Source organism: Convolutriloba macropyga, chromosome 3, assembly GCF_964194025.1.
Source record: "Convolutriloba macropyga chromosome 3, txConMacr16.3, whole genome shotgun sequence".
NCBI lineage: Eukaryota > Metazoa > Xenacoelomorpha > Acoela > Convolutidae > Convolutriloba > Convolutriloba macropyga.
In genome coordinates this window covers 45,373,743-45,396,042 of record NC_134470.1, presented here as the reverse complement: position 1 = coordinate 45,396,042, position 22,300 = coordinate 45,373,743, and the positions used below count along the sequence as shown (strand labels likewise).

Sequence of the window (22,300 nt, the reverse complement as noted above, 5' to 3'; positions counted from 1 at the left end):
GCCTTTTTTACGTTTACCTCTACTTTCTCACGTTCACCTCTTTGTACATTAAATGTTGTTGTCCATTTTGCAGGTCGTGTTTTTTTGCTGCTAATTTTGTAATTGTCACTTCTTTAGTTTGTATGCTCTATGTATCTCCCTCAACAGGAATACTACTACAACTTTTCGTCTTTTGCTACTACTACTACTTGCCAAGTGTTTCTAGTCTTGTAGTTCAGTAACGTGAAGGACCGGCATTTGATTATTGATGTTCATTTGACACCAGTACTACTGATTACGGTCTATTTTTTCAGATTGTAATCCTGAACAAAATGGCAGAGCCTTTGAATGTTTGCGTCACCGGTGCTGCTGGTCAAATTGCCTACTCTCTGATCTACATAGTTGCCAAAGGAGAAGTTTTTGGCCCTGAGCAACCCATCAATTTTTTGTTACTGGATATTCCGCCTATGATGGGAGTTCTGGAAGGAGTTGTTATGGAAATCCAGGACTGCGCTTTTCCATTAGTTAGGGGTGAGTTAGTTTTCGATTTTTGTCTCGAACTTTTGTATTCTGCTATTGTAATTTCATGGATGAGTATTGACTGTATGCCTTTTGTGCATCCGTCATTGCACACGAGCTTCTATTTACAAAAATGAAAGAAGGCTCTTATCCGATAATTCCCCACCCTCCCCTCTTACGTTATGCAACCCTCATTTAGAGAGCATCGTTACATATTTAATCATGATTTTGAAATATGGCACGTGTGCAGAGGATGGAGACAGTCTTTGCGTCCGCTCTGCTGCTCCCCGCTGATATCTTACCTACCTGTTAACAGCAATGATTTGGAAAAATTAATAGCAATTAATTGGCTAGACAAAAAGGAACAATGAATAAATTTAATTGGCAAAACGTAAAGAACAATAATTCAACTCCTATCTAAATAGGACAGCAAGTCAACACCTATCTATATTATAAATCCTGAAAATAGTCAAAAATTAACGCATCAGTTGCAAAAGATAGAGAAATTAAAGCATCAGAATTATAATCAAGATATATATGATAAATAGCAATCAAAGTATAATATATGAATCAGGATTAGAAAAAAGAATATAGAAATATTTAGGACAACAGCCTCCCTTCCTCTACAATGGTTCCTATTGACGTTTCTATTGCAGGGCGCCGGCGCATGGAGCGTGCGCCACGGAGGCAGAGTATGGAGTTACACAAAAGCGCGAAGCTTTTTTTGTCCTAATGTACGAGATCACGTCCGAATGGAAATCTCTATCGCTGATTCTGGACGCCAACCTCTGTATGGCTTTAAACGCTGACGGACCAGCTCCTCCTGTACATCATAAGATTAACGGACAGAAGGTGGCTTTCTCACTTCGATTGTCCTTTGCTCATATTTCAGCTTCTTGATGGACTTGTGATATTTGTAGGAATCCGGTATGCTTCTTGGTCGACTCTTAGCATACGGATTAAACACTTTAAATCAAGGAACTTTCTGCTGAAACGTGAATCCAAGAAGCCATTAGCTTTGGTATCCAGTCGAGCATCGTCATCAGTAGTGGTACTTCTATTTGCGAAGGTTTCGCCCTGCAAAGTCTAAAGACAGGGCTCTACTTCGACATTATCGCCGACCTCATTTAGCAGGTTTCCAAAAAAGTCACGGATATCATCGTGTCTGATGTGCGTATAGTCACCTTTTGGACAATGAAGAGCATGGGCTACATTGAAAATTTCTCCACATGTTGATGGCAATTTTACGGAATCGCATTCATATCTAAGGGCAATTCTATCTGTAAACTCTCCCATGGTTAAATCAAATTGATATCTTTTCAATGGAACTGCGTTTAGCCAGCATGATGCTCCTTTTTCCTTGGCCAAATCTAGAGAATAAGCCTCTTTCATTGATGAGATCTTTGATCGCCAGCATTTTCGCTCGAGCCTGTTCCTGCTTTTGTCTGATTTTCCGAATTTTTTCTCGATGAAACTCTGCTTCTACAGCGTTATGATTCAGCAGTTAATTCGTAAATGATTGGTACACATTCTGAGGGGACATCTTACTATGTTTGGCGAGTTTGTTAACCATGTTAGAGTAGTTCATTGACTTTTCTTTCATAAAATTGTTGCAGCTTTTATCAGAGCCAATAACTGAACCCAGAACACGATGACCTTCAATAACATCAACATCTAAACCAAAAAATTTTTGTTCTCCTTCTGAACAAACTCGGCGTTTGTCATTTAATCAATCAATTTAATGCCAATTATTGCAATTCCAATTAAGTTTTTCAAATCACTGGTTACCAGTATTTCTGACTGACCCAATACCTACAATGTATTGCTCTTCGCATTGTAGTTGAATGATAAAGTTTTTGAAAGAAAGTGATCCCGTGGAATTGAGATATTATTCACCTGTTCAACTTACATTTGTCCATCAAGAAGCTGAAATACTGCAAAGGATAATCGGGGCCGAGAAAGCCACCTTCTGTGTTCTGATTTACCGGAGGAGCCGGTCCGCCGGCATCAAAAGCCATACAGAAATTGGCTTCCACGATCAGCGAAAAGAAGATTCATACTCGGAAGTGATCACGTACATTAGAACAAAAATAAGTTTCGCACTTTTGCGTAGCTCCATACTCTGCCTCCGTTGAGTACGCTCCATGCGCCGGCGCCCTGCAGTACAAGCGTCAGTAGGAACCATAGTAGAGGAATGGAGGCTGTTGTCCTAAACGTTCCTTCAATTTTTTTTCCTAATTTTGAGTCAAAATGACTACACATGTTTTATTGCTATTTATCATATCCATTTGGTTTCTAAATCTGATGCTTGTCACTTTGTTTCACTTTTGATGCTTTTTGCTTTTTTGCTACTGTCAGGATTTTAAATATACATAGGAGTTGACTTGCTGCCCCCGAGTTGACCTGACCGACTACCGTTCTAGGGGAGGGGCGTTCTTCTAATTGACCTAATACATCTTGAATGCTTGAGATTCTTTTACTAATGAATATAGACCGCTAGTGAATATAGATCTTTGTCGCTAGTGTATGTTAACTATGTGTCCCGAAGTTAATTGTATAGAATTTTTCGTTGATTAACCTTCTTAAATTGTTTCGAAAAACTAAACGTACGTACCTAGTTAAAGCGTTTCGTATAGCTCTACGGAAACAAAATATGTCCGGATTTGTATTCTGTTCTGTTTTATAACCTTTGTCAGAACCCACACGATAGAATTGTTTCGATTTAGTGTAATGCCATTTGAGTAGTGCAGTGACATTATTATTTCAATTTTGCCCGAACCTCATGGAGTTGCCATCTTCGTTCCACATTTTTCAGCTATTTGCTGCATACTGGTAAGAGGTCTGGTGGTGAGAAGTGCTTCCACCTGCAGGATTAACAATGTAAAGCTGTCATCCTATAGTTTTTGATCCCGCGATGTTGAAAAGACTTGACTCATTACATGTGGCGTTCCCGCTCCCACTAAAGTCGGGTGCTTCAGGTTGAATACACTTTCATGCAATCGTCTTTGATTTGGCTCATCTCTTAAATCTTTGTTGTGGAGTAGGTCTTCTGAAGTCATTGCTGTGCTGATAAAGTATAAGGCCTTTTCGCTGTGAATGACGATAGGCAGTCCCCTCGGAGGAAATATCTTTGAAGCCAGTATCCAGGTTGAGTGTTGAAAAATTCTTGTCACCTTTGTGTGAACTGTTTGCATTGATAAGCAGGTAACAATCAACAATAGATCTTGATCGCAGTGTCATTTGGGTGGATTTTTTAACGGTCCAAAGAAGTCAACAACGGTTTCTTTGAAAGTAACCGGTTTGACTCATAATCGGTAACTAAGAAGCTCTGGCATCTAAGATTGGCTCTCTTTGTCGACGGAAGTTGTAACATTCCTACGTGACTGTTCATTTTGTGCTGCAGTTCTCGAAAGACTCGAACAAATTCATATGTAAGGTGATTTGGTTTTCATTTACCTTTGACCGGGGCTCGGCCAGTTTACTGTTTGATTGCATGATGGCATTCTGGTCCAGTGATGGTGTCAATTCAATCAGGGTGCTTTTCTATAGAATCTCTAACTTGTTGATAGCTGTTTTCGATCTTCTTCTAACGATTGCTGCTGTAACAGTTTGAAAATTATCGGCATCCTTGCTCCTTTTTTTGGTTTTGTTACCTATTGTGTTCAATCTGACTATAACTGCTCTTCGGCTTTCATCCTTTAACTGCCACCTTTCATTAGAAACTTGGGTCCTGGCAGCCAGTTAGAGCTTTCTTTCATTTGTGCCGCTGAGATTCCTCTGTTGTTGTAGCTGTCGCACAGAGCTGCAATTTGCGGGTAATTTTGGCGAGATACAGGCGCTTATTGCCGTTTTTAGCTGGTACCCTAGTTGCATTTGTATCATAATAATAATAAGTATATTAGTAGTAGTGTGTGACTGCCTATCCACAACTTGTGGTGCGGCGACTTTTCTGCATCTAGGCCGTGGTGAATGACATGCGGTCCTCGGGTTAGGGGGACCAGGAGGGGCATCATCAACATCAGGGGAAAGGGGTAAGCAAGGCGGATTATTCTGTGCAGTGTGGGACTGATGGAATTAAGTCCAGCTATCTAGCTACCTCTACTGGTCTTTCCCACAGGTCAATTAATTTCAGGTCCGTTTTGTTCTTACTGCAGTTGAAAATGTGGTTTACGTCATGTGGTGCTACATCGCATTTGGGACAGCGGTTATCAACATCGGTTCTCAAGTATGGACGCCGGTTCTCAATTATGGACGCCGGTTCTCAAGTATGGACGCCGGTTCTCAAGTATAGACGCTTCTACGCGGGAGAACTACGAGCGGGCAACCGCTCCCAGGATCCATACACACTACACAAACTGCGAGAAACTGGTTTTTGCGGCGGGATCAGGCAAGCCCAGTCTCTTCTTATCTCTTCTTATCCTCGGCGGCATTGAAACAAACCCCGGCCCAACGCCCTTTTCTATTTGTCACCGCAGCAACTGGAATCAATACGGCGTCTGGTGCAGCCGCTTAGGATGGGCACACATTACTTGCACCAACTTACAATCCATAGAGCAATGGAACAACAAGTTCGACTGTCAGCGCTGCTCTTGGTGCAAGACAATAGAAGCAAATACAAGGCAAAGTTTCAACACTCACGACAACACAGTCAATTCAATTGTAATGGTCACAAACAAAAACTGGACAACATTATAGACTGGATGCAGAAAAATAACATCCAATTAGCTGCCATACAGGAGACCAACCTTAATGAAAAATCCACCCTCAAAAGCCCACCTGGCTACTGCATAATCAAAGAAAAATATGCTCAAAGAAAGAGGCAAAGGTGGAGGGGTTGCTTTTATCATTAACGACACAATTCTGTTTCAAGAACTTTAACTCAAGACTTCTGACAAACACCTAGAAGTCCAAGCCACAGAACTCACCGCAGGTGGTAATGACATCAAACTAGTGAACGACTGCATGCCACCTTCCTCTAGCTGTGATGTAGCATACAAGACATCAATCAGTAAACTACTTGAGTTAGAAGACTGCATTATTGTCGGTGATTTTATGCTCATAGCCCTCTATGGCACTGGAATTTACCGGAAGACACAAGAGGAAACAATATTGCAAGTGAAATAGACCTCTCTAATCATGTAGGACTCAACGAAAAAGCCAGCACAAGTGTAACTGATTCTTGTAAAAGCCCCCACCCCCGGACATCAGTCTCGCCAGCTCTAGCACTGAGATTCCTCCCGTTGCTTTGTACGCTGAACTGTGGGCGGGTTGCCATAATTTCAATGGTGAGTGCTTGTCAGATCACTTATCTCGGCAATGCATTTTCCAATGTACCTTTTGCCTCCCTGTTAGCAGTTTTTGACCCACCTCCGTTTGTCCAGTACCTTACCACCTGTCAACTTTTCCTCCCAACTCAGTCTTCTGAACCTATTCCTTGATTCTTTTCCCCGTTACTTTTTTCACCATTCCCGTCCATGTTTCTGGAGTAGAATTTCCCCCGAACTTGTGGTATACCTAATGAGTAATGGAATTTTGAGAATAATGACAAAATATTAGTTTTTGATGGATGTAAGCTGAGTGTAGCTACAATGCGGTAGTCGTTGTCTAGTTTCACCGTCTAGTGCTCTTTCATTTTCTTTTGTTCAAATCGAGATACTGAAAAGGTCAGTTGTTGTGAATTATCTCCTCCACTCACTAACGGCATTTGCGCGCGTGACGTCTTTTCTCTCTCTCTCTCTCTCTCTCTCTCCCTCTCTCTTGCAGGAGCTGTTAGGCCCTTTACGCGATTAGATTTTGATCGTATTTCATTTACTTCACTCAACAAAATTACAGCACTTCAAACTTCAAGTTCAATTTTAATAAATTTCAGGTCAAAGAAGCTCGAATTTGTAATAAGGGTCATTAATAAAAAGGCTTCCGTGGAGTGGATTTTAAAATACCATATTAGTTTATCGCTGAAGGTTTTCACATAGTTTTTCAGCGGCGGCAAAAACTTTTTAACTCATATCTGTTTCTACCTGTTTTCTGCGGCACGCAAGTCGTATTCACAGCTTTTCCGGCAGTCTGCCGTCTATGTTCTTTTGTATTCTTTTACTGGCATCTTATAACTAAAACATGCTACAGAAACTTTACTGTGGAGTTGGGATGTGTCAAGATCTCATTGCATGCATTTTTTGGAGCATGCGCTATTCTGGATCGAACCAGGTATGGATTTTCGCGCTAATTTTTTTGCTTTTAGATGTGGTGGCCACAGCCGATCCGTTGGTTGGGTTCAAAGACTGTGACGCTGCCTTTCTCTTGGGAGCAATGCCTAGACGAGAGGGAATGGAGAGGAAAGATCTCCTTCAGGCCAACTGCAAAATTTTTGAGGCACAGGGAGCTGCTCTCGACAAAGTGGCCAAAAAGACCGTCAAGGTATGAAGTTGTTTTGTACAAGAGTGCTTGATCGGTGTCTGTTGAGCTCAACATGCATTATACTTATATTTTTAGCTAGGGATTATCGAAAGCGTTTCAGTCCATGTTAGTGTTTCCTTTTGCTTAGGAGTTACATCGAGTTGTCGCTTCAAAATTTTTCAGATTTAACTAAATTTAACTACTATAAATTAAATTTGCAGAAATTTCACTGAATTTTTATTTGTAGCTCATGAAGCGTGCATTGTTATATAAAGGCTGTTTTGCAGGAAGTCTATCGTGTTTTATGGGGGTGAACTAATTGTGGATATTTGAAATTGCTTGTTAGGCAAAGCGACAGACTTCTGTTATGAAGGGATGTTGCAATCTGACAGCCGAGAGTTGCAGTCGAAACGATGATGAGTTTGTTTCAGGTTCTGGTAGTGGGCAACCCTGCCAACACAAATGCTCTCATTTGCTCCACCTTCGCACCCTCCATCCCCAAGGAGAATATCACTGCAATGACACGTTTGGACCAAAACAGGGCAACCGCTCAGGTTTGTCTCATCTTTGTATTTTCACTCTGAGTATATTTGTCAACTTCCAATCAATAGAAAAACGCATAGAAGGTTCCTCCGCCCTTTTTTGACAACATACAATTAATACATAAAAATTATGAGAATACTGAAGAAATGTATTCATGGCACTAGTTTTAAAATTAGCGTGCCATCTGCAAGAGGAGAGTAGCATTTGATCTGATGGCCCCACTTTAGAGCGGAACAAGGATATAAAAAACGAAACAAATATATAGTAACGGCTAAAGCTACCCCTATTTTTAATTTTATGCCTGCCTCTGGCTAAAATTAAGGGATTTGCATTATGGATTGTGCCTTTATATTAAAATTATTATCGGCAACGATTTATGTGTGTTTTTTGATACAATCACTGTTCTAACTCGCTATTTGGGGTTAGAGTTTTATGTTATTAATAGCCGCCCTCATCTCAGCCGGCTATTATAGCGCTCCTATTTTTTTTACAATTCAAAGAATTTGAATTGTATTGGGGCGCTGTCTTTTTACGACTCGAAGAGGAGTATTGGAGAAGTCCTTTTTACAATTCAAAGAATTTGAATTGTATTGGGGCGCTGTCTTTTTTACGACTCGAAGAGGAGTATTGGAGAAGTCCTTTTTTTTAATCAATTTTATTGGAGTGATTTTTGAAGCGGGAAATGAAACGCGTGAAAAAATTTGGAATGATTTTGGGGCTGAACAAAAGTTGAGAGCGGAGCGGAAAGAGAGTGGTTTTTGTTCATACCGCTGTTTTTGAGAGAGCGAAAAATTGATGCGTGAAAAAATTTTCTCTAAGCGAGCGAATTTTTTTGTTCACGTGCGGCTTTTAAAAGCAGTTTTTTGCAACTTATGATGATTATGAGGTTTGATTATGATATTGTATTAGTTTTAGGCTTGTTTTGATAGGAATTGAAGGTTTCAAGTAGTTAATTCTGAGTTTAATGCTAATTTGGAGGTATTTGATCAGTTTCGCTGATTTTTAGACGAAATTTAATGATTTTTTGCCTGTTTTTTTGTATTAATGCTTAGGGAATATTCAACTAACAATTGACTAAAGTTATATTAGTCTAAATCATTCTTTTCTTCGGAAAATTGACAGAAAAATTGAGAAATTTTAAACCATTTTTCTTATTTTTTTTGCAGTTTCTCTTTTTTTCTTAGTCTTAGACAAGTCTTAGTCTACTATGACTTGCCCAATGTTTTACAAGCTTTCCGTTGCCCTAATTGGAAAGGAATTTTACTCGGCTTTATGTTTTCTTGTACTATTAAAAAAAAACTGAAAAAAAAAGCTTAAGTTTTCATAGTTTTTTGTTCAATTTGTTATTGAATGCCGTTTATTTTCTTCCCTAATTTTTTTATGGCATTTGTGGTGGTTCAAGGCTCACAATAGTTGTCCTAGTTTTGTAGCCAAAAGTATAGTAAATTTGAGTTGAATGTTAATTTGTAGATTTTTGATCAGTTTTGGTGATTTTTAGACGAAATTTATTGATTTTTTGCCTGTTTTCTTTCTGTTTTAATGCTGTAAGTGGGATTTGGATAAAAGCTTGTTACTTAAGGAATTTTCAGATACCATTTGACTAAAGTTTTCTTGGTGTAACTCTTTTTTTTCTGAGAAAAATTGACAGAAAAATTGAGGCATTTCAAAACCATCTTTCTTATTTTTTGAAGGTTTTCTTTTTTTTTAATCTTAGACAAGTTTTTTAGGCTTATATGACTTGCCCATTGTTTTGCGATCTTTTCATTGCACTAATGGCAAAGGAACTTTATTCGGCTTTTTGTTTCCTTATACTATAAAAAACTCAAGTTAAAAAAACTTAAGTTTTTATAGTTTTTTTGTTCAATTTGTTTTTGAATGCTGTTTCTATTCTTCCTTAATTTTTTTATGGCATTTATGGAGGTTCAGGGTTCATAATAGTTGTTTAGTCATTAGGATGGTCAGTTTTCTCCTTCGAGTCGTTTCGGAATTCTTCCGGCCATGTTTTTTTTTCAAGATCTGTTCACACATTTTCATGATTTTTGAAGTCAAATTGGAGTAGTGATTTTGGTCACGCCGAAACAGGAAATTGAGCGAAAAAGCGAGCGGTTTTGCGGCGTGATTTTTTTCGCTCTAATTTTAAAGTAGAGTGAGAAACCGGTGTTTGAACAAAAATTCGGTTTCTCGGTAGTGGTTTTTTGTTCACATGCGGCAATTTCACTCTGATTTTTACTGTTTTTTCGATTTTTTGGATTGGATTTTTTTCTAAATGGTTTTCCCAATCCATTCACAGCTCATTCTAGGCCTAGTTTTTTATTTGAATTAAATTTTCATTTCTCGCTGGGGGTTTTTCTGTTCACATGCGGCATTTTGATATTGATTTTCTGTTTTTCTCTTATTTTTTTTTATCTCATTTTTTTAAAAATGGCTTTCTGAATTCACTCATAAACCATTCTAGGTCTAGTTTTCCTGTTTAGTCAATGAAAATTCTTTGAATTGTACGTCAGGACTTGTCCTGCTATGTTTTTTTTAATCAATTTTATTGGAGTGATTTTTAAAGCGAGAAATGAAACGCGTGAAAAAATTTGGAGTGGTTTTTGCGCTGAACAAAAGTGAAGAGCGGAGCGAAAAGGGAGTGGTTTTTGTTCATACCGCTGTTTTTGACAGAGCGAGAAATTGATCTGTGAAAAAATTTTCTCTAAGCGAGAGAAATTTTTTGGTTCACATGCGGCTTTTTAAAACCGTTTTTTTGTTAATTTTTTAGATTTAGAAGTCTGATTATGATATTGTGTGATGCTTAGGGTTGTTTTAATAGTGGTTCGTGGGTTTCTGGTCATTAATAAGAATTTTATACCATTTTTGCTGGTTTTTCAGCTATTTTGCTGAATTTTAGGCAGATTTTAGCAATTTTTTGCGTTTTGTTTTTCTCTAAAGTTTTTCTAAAGTTAGAGGAATTTTTCAGCCTATTCGACTTTCTTATTGTTTTAGCAGTCTTCCAGTACTATATTCGCTCCAATTAACGTTTTTTGGGTCTATGCGCTCCCGTGAAATAAAAAAAAAGCTCAATTTTTTCTATGATTTTTAAGTTGTTTTTAAATGCTCTTTGTGTTCTTCACTTTTTTTTATAGCATTTGGGGATGCCTGTAGTCCAAAAAAGTTGTTTTTGATGCGTTTTGATGATTTTGATGTGAGTTTTGAGTCATTTTGTTAAGGATAATTGAGTAACTTTTATGAAGAGTTCCGCGAATTTTCGTGTTCTTTTTTGTAATTTTTATTGAAATCTACTGATTGTCTGCTTTTTGCTGCTTTTTAGTGTTCTAGCTTTTTGTAGTAGCTTTTCTAGAGGTTGTTTTGGAATTTTTTAGTGCACTTTTCACTGACAAATATCACTAATTTTTCTTAATCCTTAACTTTTTTTGTTCTTCGTTTTTACTTTTATAAATAGACAATGATTTGGATTGATGGACTCTTGACCAGATGTAGTAATAAAAGTTTTTTGAAATAATGATTTGAATTCAGCATAATCGTATTTGATTCATAATTTGTGGCTATTTTTTTGTTTCTTTACAATATTGGTTTTGTTTTTCATTTCCTTTCTTTTACCTTCGTTTATTCTACTTGAAAATTGTGTTTGGTTTTTGTCTCAAATAGCAGTGATTCAATGAAATAAAACTAAACCTATTGCATGGGTTTTCGCCAAAAATTGTTTTAAAATTTGCAACTCAATGTAAAATTTTTGTCACGTGCTTTATCGTCTTTTTTGGTCAGTTACTTTTTCATTGTTCTTTTTCATTTTCTTGTTTTAAAGTGACAAGTGTTATTCAGTAGGATAAGCATTATGTTAGTTATTGTGGTCAATCAGTAGAATAAGTTTTATGTTTGTTAGGGGCGTTAGTTTTTTCCTTCGAGTCGTTTCCGGAATTTTTCCGGCTATGTTTTTTTTTAAGATCCGTTCACACATTTTCATGATTTTTGAAGTCAAATTGGAGTAATGATTTTGGTCACGCCGAAACAGGAAGTGAAGCGAAAAAGCGAGTGGTTTTGCGGCGTGAAATTTTTTTGCTCTAATTTTAAAGTGCAGTGAGAAAACGGTGTTTGAACAAAAATTCGCTTTCTCGCTAGTGGTTTTTTGTTCACATGCGGCAATTTCACTTTGATTTTTACAGTTTTTTCGATTTTTTGGATCGGATTTTTTTCTAAATGGTTTTCCCAATCCATTCATAGTCCGTTTGTGGTCTAGTTTTCTGTTTAGTCAATGAAAATTCTTTGAATTGTACGTCAGGACTTGTCCTGCTATGTTTTTTTTACTTCGTCGAATAAAAAATGTTTCGCTTTACCTCATTTTGCCGCTTTTTCAACATTTTGCGTGATATCTTTTTGACTTCTCTAGGCTAGTTTCTCTCTTCTCTCATTCTGCTAAAAGTGATTTTGAACATCAGTTGCTCAGCAAAGCAATTCAAAATGAACAGAGTCAGTATAAAAAATTGAAGTCAGAAGTAGAAACGGTATAAACCCATAAAGCCCAATTTTTGATGCCCGCTATTTGAACGTCGTTCCTATAAGTCTTAGTTACCATCTCTAATGCTTATTGGTATTGATAGTATCCCCTGTAGCCTCTCTCTAAGAAACAGAAGTATGTTCAACTACGAAATGCCATCAAAATAAATCGGACTTAAAAAATGTTTTTGTACAAAAATCTTTTTTTTTTCAATATCTTCTATTCTTTCAATGCCAATCATGTTTATTGGAATCAACGGCGGCTATTTTCCGGCAATCTGCCGGGTATGTTGGGAACTTTTTTTCGACGTATGTGGCTTATTAATTGCTATCAAACGAAGTTTGCATTAATTATAATTCTGGCGGTATTTTTTATGCCATTTTTTTGCTTGACCAAATTTTCATCGGTGGCTTTTGACATCTGGTCCTCAAAAACGGGATAAACAAACAGCTAAAGCCCGGATGGCATTAAGTTCTCTTAGAGTCTGAAGGCTCACTAGTCTCTGAGTATCTGTGTATGCGATTCACCGAAGCAGTTTAAGAGACCTAAATTTATGTGAAGGGCATTATTAGACCGCCCATCCCCTCAATGAAGCTAAAGCTAGCCTCCCTAAGCCGCAGCGAGCTACTGACGATGCCAACTGCTCGCCAGTCGTAGCAATTTGCCCGACGTTGGGTGGGAAGGCAGGACAGGGTTATGAATTGGAAACTGATTTGCAATCTTACACAAAATTCGATTATTTGGCGGATGAAACAGTTGACGTGCTATGCATAACGTGCAAAGATTCTCCTTATTGAGATTGTTTACGGTTTATCAGCTGTTAAGCAGCTGTTTTTAATCCTAATTTCATCTTAATAACTTTAGTTAAAAATTCAAAATGTATGCAAAAACTGGTGCAACCCGAAAACGAATTGAGCGAAGTAGAAAAAGACAACGGAAATTTGTAACTAATGCGCAAGTATTTCTACTGATCAGAAATTGAGCAAAGATAATACCGAATATCTTAACGGATAAACTTCTATCGCTTTCGAGAAAAAGGAATCAGTAGTCGCTTTTTGTAGATGACAATCGGCGAAGTATATCATAATCTTTGTTTTTAATAGCCGCACAGCGATAGCTGGGGCTATTATTGGCCTTCTCTTGCTTTTTTACAATTCAAAGAATTTGAATTGTATTGGGGCGCTGTCTTTTTTTAAAGATCTGTTCACACATTTTCATGATTTTTGAAGTCAAATTGGAGTAATGATTTTGGTCACGCCGACACAAGAAGTGGAGCGAAAAAGCGAGTGGTTTTGCAGCGTGAAATTTTTTCGCTCTAAATTTAAAGTGGAGTGAGAAAACGGTGTTTGAACAAAAATTCGCTTTCTCGCTAGTGGTTTTTTCATATGCGGCAATTTCGCTTTGATTTTTTCTGTTTTTTCGATTTTTTTGGATCGGATTTTTTTCTAAATGGTTTTCCCAATCCATTCATAGTCCTTTCTAGGTTTTTTTCTTCAGTTTATGAAAATTCTTTGAATTGTACGCCAGGACTTGTCCTAATATGTTTTTTTTTACAATTCAAAGAATTTGAATTGTATTGGGGCGCTGTCTTTTTTTTTTAAGATCTGTTCACACATTTTCATGATTTTTGAAGTCAAATTGGAGTGGTGATTTTGGTCACGCCGAAACAGGAAATGGAGCGAAAAAACGATTGGTTTTGCGGCGTGAATTTTTACGCTCTAATTTTAAAATAGAGTGAGAAAACGGTGTTTGAACAAAAATTCGGTTTCTCGGTAGTGGTTTTTTGTTCACATGCGGCAATTTCACTCTGATTTTTACTGTTTTTTCAATTTTTTGGATCGTATTTTTTTTCTAAATAGTTTTCCCAATCTATTCACAGCTCATTCTGGACCTAGTTTTTTGTTAGAATTAAAATTACATATCTCACTAGTGGTTTTTGTTCTCCCTAGCAGCATTTCGACATTGATTTTCTGTTTTTTTTCGTCTGATTTTTTTTAGAAATGGTTTTCCCAATTCACTCATTGTCCGTTCTAGGTCTAGTTGTTTGTTAAGTCAATTAAAATTCTCTCAATTGTACGTCAGGACTTGTCCTGCTATGTTTTTCATTTCGTCGTCAAGATTGTTTTACGACCATATGAGGTCACAACCACTTCAAATCTGCTTTTTGTTCATTCGTTCATGCAATTTCAACTGAAGTGCGTGTGTGACGTCATTTTTAGCTCTTAGTGGAGTGAGTTTTTTACAATTCAAAGAATTTGAATTTTATTGGTGCGCTGTGTTTTTTTTAAATGTGTTCACACATTTTTCAATGAGTTAGATCTTTCAAAACGTGATAAACAGGTAAAGCCCAGCGGGCATTAATTTTCATTATAGGCCCAAAGTGGGCTTCAGTTGTATTTCAAGTGCTTATGATGGTGCAGTTGCTGGGATGGCCTTAATTTAAGGTTAAAAGGTCATTCTTAGGAGTTTTTGGTCTCAAAATGTTGCAATTTTTCATGTTTTGTGATTTTTGATTGATTAGTCCTAAGTTGAAGTTTTTAAAAGTTGATATAGGCCTTTTGCGAGACAAATTTACTGGTTATGACCTTTTTATGAGCTATATGGTTTGGTACTACAAACACGCAAAATAATACTAATTTTCGCAATTTTTAGGTTTTTTGAAAGTTTTTGTCATTTTTTTAAGTTTTTTTAGCCCAAGGTGTCAAGAAACCTCCACTGGAGTTTGATAGAGGATCTGATGATAGATAACTGCATAGTTTCTAGTGATAATGGAATGGTTTTCAACTTTTTGCCATCATGAATTTTAGGATTTTTTGACAAAACTTTCAATTTTTTTTCCATATTTCTTAACATTTATTGTTATTATTCAATTTACTTGAGTCTCAGAAGCCAGAACACCTCATTAGGGGTTGGATTATAACTCATGAAAAATTTTTAGTTGCTATGGAATAGGTTTCAACTTTTGAATATCACAAATTTTAGCATTTTTGACAAAGTTCGCATTTTCTTCAGGTTTTTGCAAATTTTCGTAATTTTCCGTTTTTCTAGCTTCAGTAAATTGTTAATAGCTTGTTAATAGCGCACTGTTTAGTTTCTAGTAACAATGGAATGGTTTTTAACATTTTTTTTCTCGAATTTTAGCATTTTTTGATAAAATCTGCAATTTTTAAGGTTTCCTAAAGTTTTTGTCAGTTTTTGATATTCGTCCATTCTCAAGTGACAGAAAACCAATTCCAGGTTCTGATAAAATTTACTGCATGGTTTTTAGTTTCAATAGATTTGTTTTCAACAATTTAACATTTCGACTTTAAGAAGTTTTTTGATAAAATTTGCAATTTTTTTAAAGGTTTTTGAAAACATTTGTATTTTATTTACTTTTTCTTGCAGTGTTCGATACTATGTTATTAAATAGTTGCTAGGGGGCAATTGAATAGCTTTCAACATTTTAATAGAACGAATTTCTATTTCTTGAAGTTTGAAATTTTTTCTAAAAATTATTGCCTATCGATCTATGAGCCAATGATTTTTTTAAAGCTCGGAATTGGGCTACTGGATAGCCTCTAGAGACACAGAAATGGTTCTGAAGATATTTCTATCAAGATTTTCAGCAACCTTTCCTTAGAATTTGCAATTGATTTCTTTTTTTTTCTCGAGTTAATCGAACTTCAAGTGCCAATGAATATTCTTCAGGTCTTGCAGATATAATACTGGACCCATTTCAGAAACAAAGATTGGTTTTGAACATGTTATTGTAATAGTTATTTTTAAAGGGAAAAATTTTGCCTTACGTTTAAAAGATTTTTAAAAAGTTTTAGCAATGAGTATATTTTTTAGTTTTGATCCTTTTGGTTTCTCAATTTTTTGATGATTTTGTTTGTGTTCTGGCTGGCATTGTTCAATTGTTCTGCTGGTCAGGTAGAGTACGTCTGAGTTTTTCATTCAATTCTTTGAATTGTACTTCAGGACTTGTCCCGCTATGTTCTGTTAATTCGCGTGATTAAATTTTTGGTCACACTTGACTTACCTCACTCTCAAAATTGACTTCCTCACTTTGAAATTGACCTTTTTTTTTACTTTAATTCAAAGAGATAAGGTCAAATGGGTGTATGTCACTCTAAATGAAGGCTACTTGAGAACAGCTAATAGAGGCAGAAAAAACTTATACAGATTTTTAATCAAAATATAACGTATCAGCCTTCAATGAAAAACGATTTTTTTTTGTTTGTCTTTTTTACTTTTTTATACTGCAGATCTACGAAGCTATTGCGGCTACTTTCTGGCAATCTGCCAGCTATGTTTACCATTTGCGATAGCCAAAGCTGAGTGGAGCAATTATGGGCCTTCTCATGGTTTTTTGTGTTGTTATTGATTTTATTCTGACCATATGGCGTCACGCTTACTTCAATTCAGCTTTTCATTCTTTATCAATAGCCTCACAGCGTTAGCTGGGGCTATTATTGGCCTTCTTTTTGTTTTGACAAGTCAAAGATTTTGAATTGTTTTGGTGTGCGGTCTTTTTTGTTCACTTTTCGCAATTTTATCAATTTTGATCACGCTGGAGTATTAAAAGCAGCAAAAAGCGACTGATTTTAGCGCGTGAAATTTTTTTCAAGCTCCTTGTAGCCGGTGAGAAATCGGTGTTTAAATAGGTTTTTGGTTTTCGAGAGCAAATTTTTTTTTACGTGCGACAATTTGACTTATCGCTGTTTTTATTTTCTTCAGGAATGTTTTTAAAATATGAATCGTGTGTTATAATGCATAGTTGCAGTTTTTTAAACCCGTCAAAAGGCAACTAATAGTTTGTGGGACTCCGACGCTTTTTAATTTCAGGAAATAAATGATTTTTCGATTTCGCTGGTTTCTGTATTTCTTTTTGTTGCTCTGATGCTTTGTCTCATTAATGATGTGTCTCAATGGCTTTCTATTGAGGCATTTTTAAATTAATTCACTGATATCATGTGAGTTTTAACAACTTGGACACACCTTTTTAACCAAAAAATTTTTGGCGATTTTTTTAGTCTCTAGGCTCTCTAATGAGTCATATTTAACTTTATTTAATGTTTTTCATATCGAACAGGTTTTAGGATTCTGACTGGACTTGTTTTCAAAAATTTTTTGTTCTGTTTCGGATTTGGTCTACTTTTGTAGTTTTATGTTGTTCTGTTCATTCGTTTCAGTAAATACATTTGTCATTGGCCCTCAATGGAGTCTTGTTTGAGTTCATTTCATTTCTTCTGGTCAAATATAACGCTTTTAACAGTTTTGACACAACTTGTTTTCAAAAAATTTGACCATTTTGACAGGCTTTATTTGATCTCTAATGACGGGTATCATTTGATCTCCAATGCAATTTTCTGTGAATCTGCGTATCTCACTTTCAAAATGACTTAAATTTGAATCTCACTTTCAAAATGACTTAAATTTTAATACAAGGAGGTAAGTTTCACTTTCGATGATTGTGTCACTGTAATTAAATGTTTCTAGGAGGTAAGTTTCAACTTTCAATGATTCAGTATCATTCTAATTAAATGTTTTTGAGAGCAACTAATAGAAGTCATAGAAGCAGTCATAAGTTATATATATTCTTAATCAAAATATAACATCTCAGGATTTAATCTCAGAAAAATTTCTGTTTTCCGGTCTGTTTTTTATCTTTCATGAGACTGTAGATCTAGGAACCTATCGCGGCTATTTTGTGGAAATCTGTCAGCTTTGTTTGCAATTTTTTCGACTAAATTGAATGCAAGACATCATTTTGGTACTTTTTGGAGCTAGTTTTTTTCCCTTCTTTTGTGTGAATGCTTTTGGGCACACGTGACTGACTTCACCCTCAAATTGAGTCCCACTCTAAAATTGATTTCCGCTCTTATACCTTATATTCTCCATTTTCATTTTTTTTGCGATTTCTCATCCCATCTCTCGGTGAGTTTACGGCAAATTACTCCTGAACAGCTGTCGCCTCTTTTTGGGGAGAGATATTCCGGAAAGCTAACTCAAAGCGGTACTAAAGTCAGTCATTTCGTTTTTATAAACATGCACCAGACTGGTAGTTCCAAATACGTTGTTCAAGAAGCCTTCACTTCATTGACAGTGGCAAGCGTAATCGAATTTTAATTGAAGTTGACATCAGAACTGACATGATGTACCAAATTGTCTCAAAGGATTATTTAAGCTCCCCTTTACTTATCAGTTTTAGATAATAATTTGGGCGAAGTTGATGAGTACAAATATCAGTCACCACGCCGATATGAAAGCATTACACTCTGATCTCAACAAATATAATCAATTTTGTCCTCAACGACATGAAACTGATTCTGTGTTTGTTATGAGCCAACACTTGTCGCGTAATCTTTCAATTCCTTCTTATTAGCAAATATCGAATGACTTTGAACGGTGTGGTATTGTGCATAGGCAGAGTTTTAGAAGTTTAATTAAGCGCATAAGTAGACAGCTGAATATCATGGTCTGTGTATGTTAATAATTTGAACTAGAGGCTTTCTAGAGCAATTCTTTATTGTTTAAAAAGTTTGCGTTTTCTGCAACTTTTAACGCTCAATAACTTCAATTGATCGAGCTGTTTTAATAACTGCAGCTACCAAATTATTATTACATGTTCAAGAGTAAAATAAAGCATACAAGTTATAATTAGGGAATACATTAAAGCTGTTTTGTCTTTTATGTCTATTACCGTCAAGTAAGATATCAAATAAAGGTTCAATTAATGACGGGTCACATGTGCGTTCTAATAAGGCCCAATATGTTTTCAGAGAAAAGCTCATGGGTTTTATGGCCTCGACAAACTTTTGTTCGCTGTTCTTTTCGTAGTATCATGAATTAATCTCATTAATCAACGTTCCAGTGAAAGAGGAGAGCCTATCTATTGCTTTCACTTCATACCTAATAGCTTTTGTGACTTTGAATATATTTTAAAAAAGAATCATGGAATTTTTAAACTTTGTTTCTTGTTACTTTTTCTGTCAACCTGTAGCTTGGTATTATTAATGACAGGTCACATCCTCTTTCTAGAGAAACGAGAATTAATCGTCTTAGCAGTTTTGTGCTTTTTAATTAATGGTCTTACGAATTTGATACTACGAGTTTTCATAAGTTTGTGATTTTTCAACATTTGCCAACATTCTTTTGGTGTCTCGCTATGTACTCACCATAATGACAGGTAGCATTGGCGTCAAACGGAGACCCCTTTTGAGCATATATATGGTTCATGAATACAATATGGTTTCAATAGCTTTGGCAATGTTTTCTCGCACATTTTTATTGAATTACTGGTTTTCTCCTGTATTTGTTGTTCTTCTTGTTGTCATATAACTGTTTCTGAGTAATGACAGATCTCCGTGGCTTGTTTTGAGAATATAGTTGGTAGTCTCTAATGATTTTGAACTCATGTGGTTCCAAACATCCGTTTTTGAACTTGCACTATTTTTGTTAACTCGTGTAACTTAGTGTCAATAATGACACGTCAAATCCACATTCATGTGAAGCATATTTAACCTCTCGTTTTATGTGTCAATTGATGGTTTTATGACTTTGACACTACGTCTTTTCCTTTGTGTGTGTCTATGATACTGGTCATTAATTGTGGTTCTTTGTGTCTTTTCACATAGTCCATCCTTCAACAGGTCGCATTGATTTCCCGTTTCTTTTTGTCTTGTCTCGTAGTCTTAATAATGGCAGTTCTCATTGGCCTTCTTTTGTTTGTAAAAAGAAGAGTTTAGGAGATCTGCCTTAATGTTTTTTCTTGGAGTGAATTTTGAAGCACGCAATGAAATGGGTGAAAATTTAGGGAGTGGTTTGTTGAAAAAATAGTAGAATGGAGAGGAATGAGTGGTTCTTTGTTTATATCGCTGTTTTCGAGAGACCGAGATATTGGGGTGCAAAAAATTTATCTACTCGAACGAATTTTTGTGATCACGTGCAGATTTTTGAAGCAGTGTTTTTTGGTTTGATATAAATTTTTGATCAATAGGTTTGAATGGACTTTAGTAAATGCTTCAGGATTGTTTTATACATGAAATATATTTTACTTTAGTTGATGCAGTAAATTTAAATCCTCATATTTAGTTCCTCATTTTACCCTCGAGTTAATTCACTGATTTTGCTGATCATTTCACCTTAAAGTCGTTAGCATATTTCCCGCTTCGTGAAATAGTTATTTTTTCACCTAGTAGAATCTTTGTTTCTCATTCTCTTAATTTTGCAATCTCGTGAACAATTTCACAATCTTGTGAACAATTGCCCAATTTAATCTTTCTCAAGCTCTTCTCATGCACAGTATAATTAATTGTAATTTCGCGCATTGCAGTTGCTTCTAAAAGTGAAAGCACACTCGCTCCGCAAGACTTGTGCTTAGAAAAATTCGAGTTTGACATGGTGCACCAGTAGGCACCAAACGCACTCCTCTCGAGATAGAACTTCTCTGGGAAGAACCATAACCGGACCCCCGCTCAGATGGGAGAAGTGGAGAGTGCAATTCATACTCTCAGTCTTAGTGAAGGAAGACATCTTTCTCGACACATTTGATGGCCCTCAACCTGATGTAGTTCAATTGCGCTTAGAATTCATTTAGGAGAAGACAATTCCTGGAGCTCAATCCGTGAGGGAACGCAACGCAAACAACGGCCAACGAAAATGAACTTCCAGTTTAAGTAAACAGATAATGGAAATGGGAATCCTAATTGGAGAGAAGGCTTGGGCTCAAGCTCTATTTTTTATACCACAGGACCAGTATAGAAGGGAGACGATTTTTCAGCATTAAGAACCCACAAAGCGTCATCAGCAATCCTTTTATTGCAGATTTTCGGCACTGCATAAAAAAGCATTTATCCGTCTCCGTAATCTATTTATAGGTATATCTTCTTACCAACAAAACAGTCGAAAACCGAATCAGTTCAGCATTTCTAAGAGAAACTTGAAAAGCTGACCAAAATTGTGATCTGGGAAATTAACAGGAAATGATTATTTGGGATGTCCTCTTCAACCTGCATGATAATGAGCTTTATCGAGGACTTCTGAAAGAAACCATTGAACCTCGCTGAGCACTTCACGTCGATATAACATAGAATAAGGCAAATAAAATCAACAGCAAATCAAATTCGAAACTTGTTGATTTCGCCTACTGCAAATGCAGTCAATTTCCAGTAAGGTTCCGGCCCACCAATTCGACTCTTCAAACTTCACGCACGCGAGAACTTTGTCAAGATTATGGATTTTTGTGGTCATTAGGACACAAAAGTATCACGCGGTGTTTGCCGAAAATAACGCGAGTCAAATTCTAACAACGATAGCAGAATAACAGTGAATTGTGTTGAAAAGGAGGCTAAAATGACAACTCCCTAAATTATCGCCCCAGAACAGACATCTCTATCGAGTCAATTCCGACACAGGGACGAATGCGGGAACTCGTTTCCATTAATGGTTCGATAGTTCCAGAGGCTGAATTACTGTTGTTTCGGATTACTGATAACCCCTGATCAACAGAAATTTCAACAAATTGAGTGTCGCTGTTACACAGTCATTTCGAACTCTATGAGGTAACAAAATTGCCATAGAATTTCTAATAAAAATACGCGTCTCAGAATCCTTCGCACAACTTATTACACGCTTTGGCCGCTCCAAAATTCATGTAGCAAGATCAAAGTTCCATGGAAAGTTCCAAGCTAAGTATCAAAATGGAAGAAGAATTCCTGTCAACCTGCAAGAAAAGTTAAGAACTCAAAATTACTCGAAGAAGATCATAATGAAAGACTGAAATTGTTCGGATCAATTTTATTTAACAAATAGATGTAACAGTCAAACAGGACAAAACAATTAATTTAGCATCGGGATCAAAACTCCTCAACAAAGTTATCCACAATAACAAATACAAATTACCGAGATAATGATGCGTTAGTGGACGCAATCTTACGACGTGAGCCCGCGCTGCAAGATACCACTTATTTATTTACCATTGATGTGTATAGCCAGCTACGTTCTTACACTGAAACAGCAAAGCCTTGTACTTTAATTATAATCAGTAAAGACACGACTTGCACATCGTTTTAGAACTGGATTGTGGTCTCACTGACATGCCAGCTGAATTTGAAAATGAAAGACTAGATGATTGAATAAAACTTAGTTTTGCATATGTTATTTTAATCGTTATTAAGGGTCTGGAAAATTAACACCTAAAACTCGTTTTTCTTTGCCTACATAATGTAGATATGAGTAATTTCGGATTAATCTTCCAATATGTCATTTTGCCAGGTCTGGTTGAGCTCTGCGTTATCTCAATCTGGGATTGCGACCCTCAAAAGTTAAATTTCAGTCATCTTAAAAACGCTTAAAATGCTCCGATATCTCGTGGATCCCTACAAT

General features: G+C 36.4%; 1 protein-coding gene across 1 annotated transcript in view; it reads left to right on the top strand.

The window, feature by feature from the left end:
• The first annotated feature begins 297 nt into the window (after positions 1 to 297).
• LOC142336230 (malate dehydrogenase, cytoplasmic-like) overlaps positions 298 to 22,300 on the top strand; it is a 46,009-nt gene continuing 24,006 nt past the window's right edge. The window contains exons 1-3 of the mRNA XM_075384909.1: positions 298 to 510; positions 6,737 to 6,912; positions 7,323 to 7,445. Of these exons, the coding sequence (XP_075241024.1) occupies positions 312 to 510; positions 6,737 to 6,912; positions 7,323 to 7,445 (498 nt within the window). The 5' untranslated portion in view covers positions 298 to 311. The remainder of the gene's footprint in view (positions 511 to 6,736; positions 6,913 to 7,322; positions 7,446 to 22,300) is intronic.